This window comes from Camelina sativa, chromosome 16 (genome assembly GCF_000633955.1).
Source record: "Camelina sativa cultivar DH55 chromosome 16, Cs, whole genome shotgun sequence".
NCBI classification, from domain to species: domain Eukaryota; kingdom Viridiplantae; phylum Streptophyta; class Magnoliopsida; order Brassicales; family Brassicaceae; genus Camelina; species Camelina sativa.
This window is the reverse complement of record NC_025700.1, coordinates 20001573-20014174: the sequence shown is the minus strand read 5'-3', so window position 1 is coordinate 20014174 and position 12602 is coordinate 20001573. Positions and strand designations below refer to the sequence as shown.

The window sequence follows — 12602 nt, the reverse complement described above, 5'->3', positions numbered from 1 at the left end:
TGCTTTCTTATTCTCTAATCTCTTCCTAATTTGTCCTTCTCTCTGGTTTTTTGCAGACGAAAAAATCTGCAGAAGCTTTAGAGAGAGAAGAGAAGAGAAGGGTGAGAGAGAGCTATGAGCTGTTTATTTTTTTATGCCGAGTAATTTGGATTTTTTTTTTATTTTTATATAAACAAATTAAATCATACTTACTAACTAATTCGAAAAAGCGCGTGAGCAATAATTATAATAACTGTCTTGTAGTCAAATAATTTAAGAACTATATTAATCGCGAGATTAATTTTTGCATTGGTTGTATCATGTACTATAGAGTATAAAAGCAAAATTAACGTTAATGTTGTGTCGGTCAAATCTCTTTCATTTTTATGCTCTTTGTGATACTTTAAGTTGCGTTAAGCATAGAGACCTTAGTTTGTTNTTTTTTTTTTTTTTTTTTTTTTTGCTTCGTGTGATTATTTTATGTAGTGAAATGTTGTATAAAGGAGTAAGATAAATTGTGTTGTCAAAATCAAAAGTATTTCCACACGCCAACCTCCTTCGTCTTAGTTCATGTACCTTTAAATATGTAATATATATATATATATATATATATTTTTTAAAAATATGTAAATATTTACATAGCTTGTCATTTCTAATTTTCCAGAAATTGTTCATAATTATATTAGAGATGATTACTATATTTCAGTAACGTAAGTCCATGTTGACCTTTTATATTTTCTTTTGTATGATATACCACTAATATAATCAGACTTAAGAGTAACAAATGTATAAATGCTTTTTGACAAAAAAAAAAAAAATTTAAAAAAAAAGTCTAATTGCGTTCTTAAACACATGGGAGCTTGCCCGATTACAAATATTCAAATGGCTCGATTTTTTTTATTATAGTTTTGTCGAAAGACAGTTAATATCTAAGCTGTTGATAACAGTGTATAAAGGGCGATGAAATCATGTAAGGGTATCTTCGGAATTTTGAGTATCATAGTAAAAAGCTATGATTCTCTCGACTTGTCTGTGCGACCGTTATGCATTATTATGCTCTTGTCTTGCCTCCTGTCAACAGTTTCACAATTTTTATTTTGTAGATTTCAAAACTAAAAACATTGTCGTTTATATATAAATAAACTCAGACAAATGTAAAACCAAAAAAAAAGAAAAAAAATATCACTTTATTTTATTTTTTCAAAAAACTTTATTTTATTCGAAGGATCAATCACTAATTATAAACTAGATATTATAGTTCGAAGTCGTTTGTGATTACGTATTGATAAACTACTGATTCGGTTCTTGAAATGAACCTATATGCTTGTAACTAAGCCCAACACAGTTTCCGTGAGTTTAGTTTGATGATTCATACGATGTTGTCATCACCAATTTGGTTTATACATAGTAATCATGCAAGAAGAAAATAACAAGAGCAGGGGTGAATAACAAGTGGCGTTACAAAAAAAGTGTCTATTAAGCAGTTGTCTATGTCTTTATCTCGAATGATAGATCACATGATTTTTTGATACAAGACATGGATTCTTTTCACAACAATTTCCCACATATCTTTTGTTTATACCTCCAATATTTTTTAAAAAAAAAACGAAAACAAAACCAAACAGTATATTGGTAATATGACTCATATTTATGATTTTCATTTTAGCTTCTACCCTTGGTGGTTTTTGGGATGTGGTCCAAAACTTTAGATTATACAGGCTGTTCCAATGAATGTATATACAATAATAACATATGTATTTATATGCACACGTTTGGTAGAAATTGTAATGATTCACAGCATCGTAGTTGCTGGCAATCACCAAGAGCCAGAGAAGTCATGCATTTTCCGAAAAAATCCATATGTTATTACTACTATCAAAATAGTATGAACCCCCCAAAATATAAAATACTACTAGTGAGGAAACATAAGTCACAGATCGAATAAAAACCAAAAACGCTTTGTCATTTCCAAGATCGTTCCTGATATCACCGCTCTGAGTATTTTAAACAAATTAAACATTAGAAAATCCTATTGAACTTATTGGTTTATTTTTCTTGTTCCCTTAATAAAATATAGAACGCAAAATTAAAGTTAGATTGTATACCTTAAAGAAATCATCGCTGACCAACAAAGAAATAAAATTTTAAAAAACATCAAAGAGACATTTTGTATATATTAATGGTCCACAAGTTAGATGAAATAAATTATTTAGTGATCGAACACTCATAACTGATCACCTAATGATTCTATTATAGCCTGCTTATAAGTGGCAGTGACAGATATTGTTGTTGGTAATGCCTTCTCTAAACCATGCATGATTTGTATTATAGTTAGGACTCTGAAAATGACATCGTAACATGGAAAAGAAAAAATAATAATAATAACATTCATGTGTGTGTGTGTGATGTTAACCGTTTTGCTATACCCAATTAACATTTGAAAGTACCATTCTAACACTTAAAATCCTCAAACGCCTATTTATATCTACAAAGAAAAGTCGTCAAATGCAAGTATATCCCAGAAGCCAAAATCAAACTAATAGAAGTGAAACACTCACATTGTATCTTGACAATTCAGAGAGCATCTTGACAATTCCACACAAGAAAATGTAACAATAAAAACTTAAATAAATATAGTGGTAAGGTTATGCCCCTAAATGAGTTGTCCACATACTCTTTGATGAGTTTCGGTTAAGACAACTAAGAGTTGGCGACACACAAAAATAAAATGATGGTAAGCTTTTGGGCAATTGAGATCTAACTGTATAAATCTAGGGTCAGTGACAGTTACTTTTATAGCTTTATAGAAGAAGAAGAAAAAAAAAAGGTAAATCGATGCCATACGATCGAGAGAATCTAATTATGTCAGTCAAAGCACAAAAAAAATGGAGCCCACGATACATACACATAGTGTCATTATTTTCGTTCCTTTGTAATATTTTTTTTTTTAGTTTTCTTTTTAACAAACTTGTAATAAATAAAATGTATTTCATGCTTTTTAATAGACCATGGCATCATGGAAACCTAATCTAACATGGCCTTTACAAGGTTTTATAAGCGTTAAAGTGGTTTCAGTTGCTTTTTTTTTGGCAAAAGTAGTCTATGGGAGAATCTCTTAGCCATATGCTTTGCATATTCACAACCCCAACCACATGCTCTCGCCTACTTCTGTATTCTTGTTTTTGTTTACTAAATAAAAATCATACATTGCCTCGGGCCCAATAAGGACCCAAATTGAAAACCTCTAACTCCCAAAGAAGGTTATAGCATAAGTATAAACATTGTCGTATGATATTAAACAATTCTGACTCTGAAACTCTGATTTTTATATCATACTGTTGATAATTGGGTTTCGAAAGGATATGTGGATTTCAAACAAGGTTGATGAATTGTACAGTATTCAATTTTGAGTACAATATTTGCTTGGTTTCACAGAACTTTACATTTGGCTTAATTTAGTCTCACACGCACACACATACACACATACATACATACATTCTTAAATTATACACTACAAGAATCATTCATTCATTATTATCGTTACAACTATGTTACTTGCGTAATCGTAGCGGTGATTCAGTGATTTTTATGAAATCTTCTCAAGTGAATTGATTGAGATACTCATCGACAGTGGTGTACTTGACATCAGGGTAAAGCACAGAGGCTTCCACACCGAACAAAGTCTCTTTGGTGAAACTGGTCTGATCTCTCTTCACAAACACCGCGTGGTTTATCGACTTAAAAACATCGACGGGAACTGGAGATTACACACACACACACACACACACACACAAAAGAAAAAAAGGAAAAAATATCTTTTCATTCAGAAAATGGAAAAAAGTGATCAATTAAAAAACATAAGGATTTTGATTTCTATACCTTGGATGCTTTTAAGGATTTCTTCTTCGGATATGTGTGTCTTCTCAAGAGACTTGCCAATCTTTTTCTCCCACAAGGTTACCATTTCATTCATTGATAAAGTGTTCCTAGGTGATTTAATGTAAAGGGTCTTGTTCAGAGTCCTTGGATCATCCACTGTCCTGATTGTGTAAGCAGCAGTATCTTCCTCTTTGTTTATCACAACTGCAAAAACAATCTAAAACTTAGTTATATAATANAAAAAAGTGATCAATAAAAATTGGGAATAAAAATTTCAAGGATTTTGATTTCTATACCTTGGATGCTTTTAAGGATTTCTTCTTCTGATATGTGAGTCTTCTCAAGAGACTTGCCGATCTTTTTCTCCCACAAGGTTACCATTTCATTCATTGATAAAGTGTTCTTAGGAGGTCTTATGTAAAGGATTTTGTTCAGAGTCCTTGGATCATCCACTGTCCTGATTGTGTAAGCGGCAGTATCTTCCTCTTTGTTTATCACAACTGCAAAAACAATCTAAAACATGTTATAAAATAAATATTTTTTTCTTTTTTTTTTGAAAAATTCTTACATTTTAAAATTCTCAACCTTTGGCATCTCCATCGCCTAAAATAGTAACTTTGTCTCTAGGAGGAACATTTCCGTCGCCAAAAATGATGACTTTGTCTCTAGTAGGAGAAATGAGACTAGGCTCGAACTGAGCTAACGTACGCAAGTATAAACCGGCACAGCAATCGCTAACAACGTAAGTGTGTGGTATTCCTTCAGCCTCTGTAGCTTTCCTGATCCGTAACTTACTTGCAAAAAATGATTTTGCCGGCTCAACCGCACTTGTCCTCTCCACGTCTGTCCCAAACTCAGCCGGCAAGAATCTCTGGAAAACAACAATTACAAATCTAGTAGAAGACTACGAGCAATGTGCTGTATGATTTTTCTCATAACTATACATTTTCATTAGATCATATGCTAATCAGATCTCCATTTATAAGTAATGAGTTTGGAACAAATTAATACCTTCACGTTACCGGCTTCTTTAATGGCGGAAATGATCTTGGTTTGATCCAAGACTTGCTTGTGCCCGATGGTTGATATCACCACATCGACCTGTTTGATGGCCTTCACTAAGCTTTCATGATCATTCAAATCCCCCTGACCAAGTTATATAACTAAGGTTATGGTTATGTATTTGTATGTAATACATGTTAGAGAATGATAGTTTCTGCATACGTTTAGTATTGTGACACCGAGGTCTTTGAAACACTGGACGGTTTTGCCCTTAACGGGATCGGAGAGAGATGCTTCTCGGACAAGAGCGAACGTTGGATTACCCGCTTTAGCGCTAGCTTCAACGATGAATTCTCCCATGTAACCAGTCCCTCCGATCACAAGAATCTTGCTTTTCTCCGTCGTCATGTTTCAACGGTGGTAATGACTAATAAATGTGTACTATTTGAATAATGATACTGTGGGATTTGAGTGAAGGACTTGGCGTCGACAGGGCAATTATTTATGGACACTATTTAGTGGGTCGACTACGACAATATCCTCACCCAGCACCATTTGTTTTTCGATAACGACTGATCACGACTTTACAAAAAAAAAAAGTGAATGTCTTTAAAATACTAAACCACTCTGTCTCATAAAAAATAATCTATCTTTTTTGTCCCAACATCTTGTTAAGGTATAAAGAAACACACACGAAATAAACCGCTTGAAACGCGCCAAGCAAACGCTTGTTATTCAACCTTGTATAGAAACTCTCGTTTCTTACAAGACTTGAATCTAAACTTACTCTCCTATCTATCTAACATAACACTCTGTGTAGATCTAAAAGAGTTAAACACATTCATCTTCTTAGCCTTTTTATGAATGTTATAAAGTTACAAATCTCTCAAAACTTTTACCCCACGAGTGATGGCTCTTTTTGTGGCTAGCCCTAGTCTCTTTATACTCGCACCTAAAATTTCAAATCTAAATCTTTGTGCATCATAACAAAAAAGAAATATTCTTTATCCCCAAGAATATTGTTTCCTTATCTCCTCTAACCAAATATACTCTTAATATCTTTGTCATCTTACTTCACGTCACGTCAGCATATCAGACCTCTAAGACTCTTCATCGCGTCATGTCACCTTCAGAGCTCTAATGCACTTTCACATCTTACGTTAGTCCCATCCATTTCTTCCACATTGTACGACTCCCTTCTCACAATCTCACCAGAAAAAAAACGTAATGGGAAAATAACATAGCGGGACAAAAGAACATAGTGGGAGAAAAGTACTTCCATAGTTTTGCGCGGTTATAGACAAAAAAATATATAATTTCGTAAAGTTAATTTAGGATATTACAAAATAAAATAATCTCACAAATTTTACGGCGTTAGACGGAAAATGTAATTTGCCAATTTTTTTTATTTCTTTACCGAGAAACTTAATTCCACAATTTTATTGTTTTGGAGAAATTCGTAATTTTGTGGTTTTGAAAGCTAATGTTTTGCAAATTTAGCGAGATTATGGTTTTCCAAAAACTTGAAATTATTATATATGAACTTATTTTCTGTGAAAACCTCAAAATATATGGAATAACGCTGAAACCACCAAACTATAAAATTATGAGTAAAACTATATTTTTCTTTTTGAAATTTTAAAGCAGAGGGACAATGGATGTGAAGGGAATGGGTTGAATCGACATGAGATGTTGAAGTGGTTTTTTTTTTCCGAATATTTTGTATATTATTAGAGTTAGGTTAAAGAGTATTTTAGGTTCTTAAAAAAATTTTTTTTTGTAAAATTTAGATATGAAACGGGTAACGTTTCTAATATAAGATATTCATCAATAATATATATTATCTATGTTCCTAATTAATCTATTTTCTAGAATTTTCATACATATTAAGAAAAACATATTAAAATTTGATTATAAATGTACTATTTTGTGCTTTACAATTTTCTATAACTCTAAACCAATAGAGTTTTAATTAATACATTTATTGAAATTTACGATCTATCATTAATAAGTTATTAATAATAACTAATACAATTGCATAAATAACTTAAAAATTACATCTTTTGGAACCAAACAAAGTATTATTCAGAAAAAAATTAATGGATTTTTCTTTAAGAATAAAAATTGGCCTATGTTTTGAGAAGTTTCCCCATAGTAATTGTGGTTGTTGAGATTGTCAAATGAGAATCTCCTTCTTACGAGCATTCACAAAATAAATAGAAGAAAACATAAAAAAGACAACACTATGATAAATAAATTAAGATAGAACAAAGGGGAAAATACAAATCTATCAACATCGAAATAATTTAATCTGAAACTCTGATTTTTCTATCATATATTGGGTTTCGAAAGTACATATATATTTGTGGATTTCAAACAAACTTGAAGTTGAAGATGTACCCCTATTTTTTTTTTTTCTGGTCAAAGTAGTTGAAGATATACCTTACGTTGTCATTGACACAAGAGTGCAACATTAGCTTAGTTTCTCAAAACTTCACATTTGGCTTAATTCAATCTCACACGCACACACACACACATTCTTAAATTATATAACTACAAGAATCATTGATAATTGTTGTTACAACTATGTTACTTGCGTTGCGTAATCGTAACGGTGGATTCGGTGCTTTAATGAAATCTTCTCAAGTGAATTGATTGAAATACTCATCGACAGTGGTGTACTTGACATCAGGGTAAAGCTCAGAGGCCTCCACACCGAACGAAGTCTCTATAGTGAAACTGGTCTGATCTCCCTTAACAAATATGGAGTGGTTTATCGCCTTAAAAACATCGATGGGAACTGGAGATAACGCAAAAAAGAAGATATCTTTTTATTTAGCAATGAAAAAACCGATGATAAAGAATCTATAAAATAAAACTCCCCTTGTGAATCATGCTCGGATTAGAATTTCTAACCTTGGATGTTTTTAAGAATTTGTTCTTCTGAGATGTGAGTCTTCTCGAGGGACTTGCCGATCTTTTTCTCCCACAATGTTACCATTTCATTCATTGATAAAGTGTTCTTAGGAGGTTTAATGTAGAGTGTTTTGTTCAGAGTCCTTGGATCATCCACTGTCCTGATTGTGTAGGCAGCAATATCTTCCTCTTTGTTGATCACAACTGCGAAAACAATCTAAATTATATAAAAATCTTTTATGTTTTAAATTCTACTTTTCTATTACATTATATAATTCTCCACCTTTGGCACTTCCATCCCCTAAAATGGTGACTTTGTCTCTAGGAGGAACACTGTCTTCGCCAAAGATGATAACCTTGTCTCTGGTATGAGAAATATATGAGACTAGACTCGAACTGGACTAATGTGCGCAAGTAAAAACCAGCAGAGCAATTGCTAACAATGTAAGTGTATGGTATTCTTTCAGCTTCTATGGCTTTCCTAATCTGTATCTTCCTTGCAAAAAAGTACTTTGCCGGCTCAACGGCACTGGTCCTCTCCACGTCTACCCCAAACTCAGCCGGCAAGTATCTCTGGAAAACATCGACTACATATCTAGTTAGAGACTCTCTGCAATTGTTTATTTGTAATGAGGTTTGATGATGAATCAAATTCTGACCTTAACGTTACCGGCTTCTTTGATTGCGGTAATGATCTTGGTTTGGTACATGTTATAGAATGATAGTTCATGCATACGTGTAGTATTGTGACGCCGGGATCTTTGAAGCGTTGGATGGTTTTGCCCTTGACGGGATCGGAGAGAGATGCTTCTCGGACAAGAGCGAATCTTAGATTACCGGCTTTAGCGCTAGCTTCAACGATGAATTCACCCAAGTAACCAGTCCCTCCGATCACAAGAATCTTGCTTTTCTCCGTCGTCATGTTTCAACGGTGGTAATGACTAATAAATGTGTACTATTTGAATAATGATACTGTGGGATTTGAGAGAAGGACTTGGCGTCGACAGGGCAATTATTTATGGACGGTATTTAGTGGGTTAATTACGACAAATACCTCCTCACTAAACATCCCATGTGATGTGGTGAACAGTTTTCGACTCTCATGTTCTGTTCGTAAAATACAAATTACATAAATTCTAGCACAAACGGTATTCATTATTATATAGGTGTACATATCAAACCAATTAAATGCATGCAAAGATATGTGAATTTGTGAGATAATTTTATTGTGGTAGAGCACTGTGACAACACATCACAAGAGTCATTTTTATTGATACAAAACATGAAACTAGCGTCATGGTGGTAAGTTATGAAGTACCTCAAACAAAATAACTGAGATACTCATCAACACTTGTGTACTTGACATCAGGGTAAAGCTGAGAGGCTTCAAAACCGAACGAAGGCTCAATAGTGAAATTGGTCTGGTCTCCTTTCACAAACACTGCGTGGTTTATAGACATAAGAACATTGATGGGATCTGGAGACTCTGCAGAAACAGAATTATAACTTTTTATTCAGCTAATGAAAAAAGGCAGTACTAAAGAATCTAAAATCCTTATAATTCTGATTTTCTAAACCTTGGATGCTTTTAAAGATTTGTTCCTCTGACAAGTAAGTCTTCTCAAGAGACTTGCCAATCTTTTTCTCCCACAAGGTGACTAATTCGTTCATGGATAAAGTGTTGTTAGGAGGATTAATGTAGAGGGTTTTATTCAGAGTCCTCGGATCATCCACGGTTTTGATCGTATAAGCAGCAATATCTTCCTCCTTGTTGAACACAGCTGCATGCGAAAATATTCGACCGTGTTACATTCATTCAACTGTATAAAAAGCACATTAATGTTTTCGGATATATATGAAACTAACCTTTGGCATTTCCATCACCAAATATTTGGACTTTGTCTCTAGGAGGAGAAGTGAGACCAAACTCGAACTGAACCAATGTGGGCAAGTAGTAACCGGAAAGGTAATTGGTAACAATGTAAGTGTATGGTATTCCTTCCGCTTCAACGGCTCTCCTGGTCTGTAGTTTCCTTGCAAAAGGCGATTTCGCTGGCTCAACCGCATTAGACCTGTCCACGTCCATCCCAAACTCAGACGGCAAGAATCTCTGCAAATTACGTCAAATCCAGTATGAGACTATATCTTCAGTTGGATGATTATTATTCAAGAAAATCACTAGACTAATTATATTTGGTGGTGACGGACCAACAACACTAACACAAATCACTAGACTAATTGAATTCTATTTATATATTATATACACACATCCATCCTAAAAGATATACAAATTTTATCTTATGCAGATCGGATTCTACTCATATGTAACGGGTTGGTTGAATCAAGATCTGACCTTGACGTTACCGGCTTCTTTAATGGCTGAAACAATCTTGGTTTGATCCAAGATTTGCATGCTCCCAACGGTTGATATAACCACATCGGCCTGTTTAACGGCCTTCACTAAGCTCTCGTGATCGTTCAACTCCCCCTGATCCCAAGTTTGATATACATAATAGCTAGGTTATGGATTATGGTTATTGGAATCTTTATGAAAGATATATATATTAAAGGAATCAAGCGTACGTACGTGAAGTATTTTGACGCCGAGATCTTTAAATTTCTGGACGATTTTGCCCTTGACGGGATCGGAGAGAGTTGCTTCTCTAACAAGAGCCAACGTGGAGTGCCGGGCTTTCACGCTTGCTTCTACAATGAGTTGTCCGATGTGACCAGTCCCTCCGATCACCAGAATCTTTGACGCCATGTTTTAGTGTTTGTGAGACCTTTACGATTAATGACTGTGTATACTGTTTGAGTGCTAAATTGATTTGAGATGTGAGCCAAGGAACAGCAATTTATGGACTAGGTTCGTCAATTTCCGATATTACCCTTACCTAAGATATTTTTATTTGTTTATCGCAACCACCTTTTGATAATATCTATTATTATAGCTCACGAGTCACGCCATTACAACAAAACCTTTGATTTGAACTTTCTCGTAAAAACTGATTTGAATTAGAGAATATATTCTTAGTGGTTTACACGTGTTGATAATAGGTATGAATTACACAATAAACAAAGTATGTATCCTTTGTGACGAGTCACTGTGTGAAGAGTCACACACACACATATAGGTAAAAAGCACTGTGTGACGAGTCACACACACACATCACAAGAATCATTTTTATTGATACAAACATGAAACTTCGTGGTGGTAATTAAGTGTTTTATCTTTTATGAACTTCCTCAAACAAAATAACTGAGATACTCATCAATACTTGTGTACTTGACATCAGGGTAAATCTCAGAGGCTTCCACACCAAACGAAGGCTCTATGGTGAAATTGGTCTGGTCTCCTTTCACAAACACTGCGTGGTTTATCGACAACATAATATTGATGGGAACCGGAGACTCTGCCAAAACAAAAAAAAAACAAAAAAGAAGTTTTGGTTCAGCTAATTAATAAAAAAAAGGCAGTGATATATATTAAAGAAACTAAAAACCTCTCTTGGTTTCTAAACCTTGGATGCTTTTAAGGATTTGCTCATCTGGGATGTGAGTCTTCTCAAGAGACTTGCCGATCTTTTTCTCCCACAACGTAACCATTTCGTTCATCGATAAGGTATTGTTAGGAGGCTTAACGTAAAGGATTTTGTTCAGAGTCTTTGGATCATCCACCGCCTTGATCGTGTAAGCAGCAATATCTTCCTCCTTGTTGATCACAGCTGCCAAGTAGTCGAGACCATATTAGCTAGATGCATATATGTATTACAGTATACTATATATAAAGCGCATTAACATTTAAATTCTGAAAAAAAGACCTTTGGCATTTCCGTCGCCTAAAATGGTGACTTTGTCTCTAGGAGGAGATGTGAGACCAGGCTCGAACTGAACCAATGTAGGTAGGAAGTAACCGGCAAAGCAACCGGCCACAGCGTAAGTGTATGGTATTCCTTCAGCTTCAACGGCTCTCCTAATCTGTATTTTCCCTGCAAAAGCTGATTTTGCGGGCTCAACCGCGCTGGTCCTGTCCACATCCACCCCAAATTCAGACGGCAAGAATCTCTGCACATAACAAATATCCAATATGAGACTAAATATATATATGTACAAATGAATTTCCCAATAACTACTCTTTTCATGAAGTGGGTTTAAATTGATGTGGTGATAGAGCGACAACACTAACACAAACACAAACCAATAATTAGAAATTATATTTTATTATATACACCAACCTTGACGTTACCGGCTTCTTTAATGGCTGAAATGATCTTGGTTTGATCCAAGATTTGCATGCTCCCAACTGTTGATATAACCACATCGACCTGTTTAATGGCCTTCACTAAACTCTCATGATCATTCAAATCTCCCTGACCACCAAGTCAAATTATAACTAAGGCTAAGCTGTGGTTATAAAACATAGTAATAATAAAAGAATATTAGAGTTGAAGAATAATAACCTGTAGTATTTTGACGCCGAGGTCTCTGAAACTCTGAACGGTTTTGCCCTTGACGGGATCGGAGAGAGTTGCTGCTCTAACTAGAGCGAATGTGGTGTGGCCGGCTTTGACACTCGCTTCTACTAAGAATTTCCCGATGTAACCAGTTCCTCCGATCACTAGAATCTTGCTTTTCTCCGACGCCATTGGTTTAGTTTCAAAAGGTGATGATGATGAGTGCGTGCAGTTTGAGTGGTAATAGAATGATTTGGAAATGTGAGTGAAGGAAATGGCTCTGGCAGCCAATTTATGGACCAGACCGGTGGTTGATTAATTTACAATAATAGCCTTACCGAAACTTACTTCAATTCTAAGATTTATTTCTTG

At 34.6% G+C, this 12602-nt stretch overlaps 4 protein-coding genes and 1 pseudogene across 4 annotated transcripts in view; all 5 read right to left on the bottom strand.

Moving 5' to 3' along the window:
- Positions 1-629, bottom strand: part of LOC104753851 (auxilin-like protein 1) — a 5988-nt gene extending 5359 nt beyond the window's left edge. Inside the window, exon 1 of the mRNA XM_010476044.2 lies at positions 618-629. Coding sequence (XP_010474346.1) covers positions 618-629 — 12 coding nt within the window. The remainder of the gene's footprint in view (positions 1-617) is intronic.
- LOC104751404 (isoflavone reductase homolog P3-like) lies at positions 3347-5337 on the bottom strand. The gene is made up of 5 exons (XM_010473337.2): positions 5083-5337; positions 4870-5004; positions 4444-4729; positions 4155-4358; positions 3347-3736 (listed from the first exon to the last, which is right to left on the bottom strand). The coding sequence occupies exons 1-5, from the start codon at positions 5266-5268 to the stop codon at positions 3579-3581; spliced, it is 969 nt and encodes a 322-aa protein (XP_010471639.1). The 5' UTR covers positions 5269-5337; the 3' UTR covers positions 3347-3578.
- Positions 7334-8883, bottom strand: LOC104751403 (annotated as a pseudogene).
- On the bottom strand, positions 8932-10624 carry LOC104751402 (isoflavone reductase homolog P3-like). Its single transcript, XM_010473336.2, has 5 exons — positions 10364-10624; positions 10130-10264; positions 9643-9886; positions 9354-9557; positions 8932-9262 (listed from the first exon to the last, which is right to left on the bottom strand). The coding sequence occupies exons 1-5, from the start codon at positions 10538-10540 to the stop codon at positions 9096-9098; spliced, it is 927 nt and encodes a 308-aa protein (XP_010471638.1). The 5' UTR covers positions 10541-10624; the 3' UTR covers positions 8932-9095.
- On the bottom strand, positions 10769-12501 carry LOC104751401 (isoflavone reductase homolog P3-like). Its single transcript, XM_010473334.1, has 5 exons — positions 12237-12501; positions 12012-12146; positions 11598-11841; positions 11298-11501; positions 10769-11189 (listed from the first exon to the last, which is right to left on the bottom strand). The coding sequence occupies exons 1-5, from the start codon at positions 12420-12422 to the stop codon at positions 11023-11025; spliced, it is 936 nt and encodes a 311-aa protein (XP_010471636.1). The 5' UTR covers positions 12423-12501; the 3' UTR covers positions 10769-11022.

What these genes read in the sequence shown, in the direction of transcription:
- LOC104751401 (XM_010473334.1), bottom strand. Translation starts at nt 12,422, where the DNA reads ATGGCGTCGGAGAAAAGCAAGATTCTAGTGATCGGAGGAACTGGTTAC. An exon ending in TCGGCGTCAAAATACTACAG is followed by an intron (nt 12,147 to 12,236) that starts GTTATTATTCTT and finishes CTTGGTGGTCAG; the next exon opens with GGAGATTTGAATGATCATGA. An exon ending in AAGAAGCCGGTAACGTCAAG is followed by an intron (nt 11,842 to 12,011) that starts GTTGGTGTATAT and finishes TGTTATGTGCAG; the next exon opens with AGATTCTTGCCGTCTGAATT.
- LOC104751404 (XM_010473337.2), bottom strand. Translation starts at nt 5,268, where the DNA reads ATGACGACGGAGAAAAGCAAGATTCTTGTGATCGGAGGGACTGGTTAC. An exon ending in TCGGTGTCACAATACTAAAC is followed by an intron (nt 5,005 to 5,082) that starts GTATGCAGAAAC and finishes TAACTTGGTCAG; the next exon opens with GGGGATTTGAATGATCATGA. An exon ending in AGGCGATGGAGATGCCAAAG is followed by an intron (nt 4,359 to 4,443) that starts GTTGAGAATTTT and finishes TTGTTTTTGCAG; the next exon opens with TTGTGATAAACAAAGAGGAA.
- LOC104751402 (XM_010473336.2), bottom strand. Translation starts at nt 10,540, where the DNA reads ATGGCGTCAAAGATTCTGGTGATCGGAGGGACTGGTCACATCGGACAA. An exon ending in TCGGCGTCAAAATACTTCAC is followed by an intron (nt 10,265 to 10,363) that starts GTACGTACGCTT and finishes ACTTGGGATCAG; the next exon opens with GGGGAGTTGAACGATCACGA. An exon ending in AATCTTTAAAAGCATCCAAG is followed by an intron (nt 9,263 to 9,353) that starts GTTTAGAAAATC and finishes CTGTTTCTGCAG; the next exon opens with AGTCTCCAGATCCCATCAAT.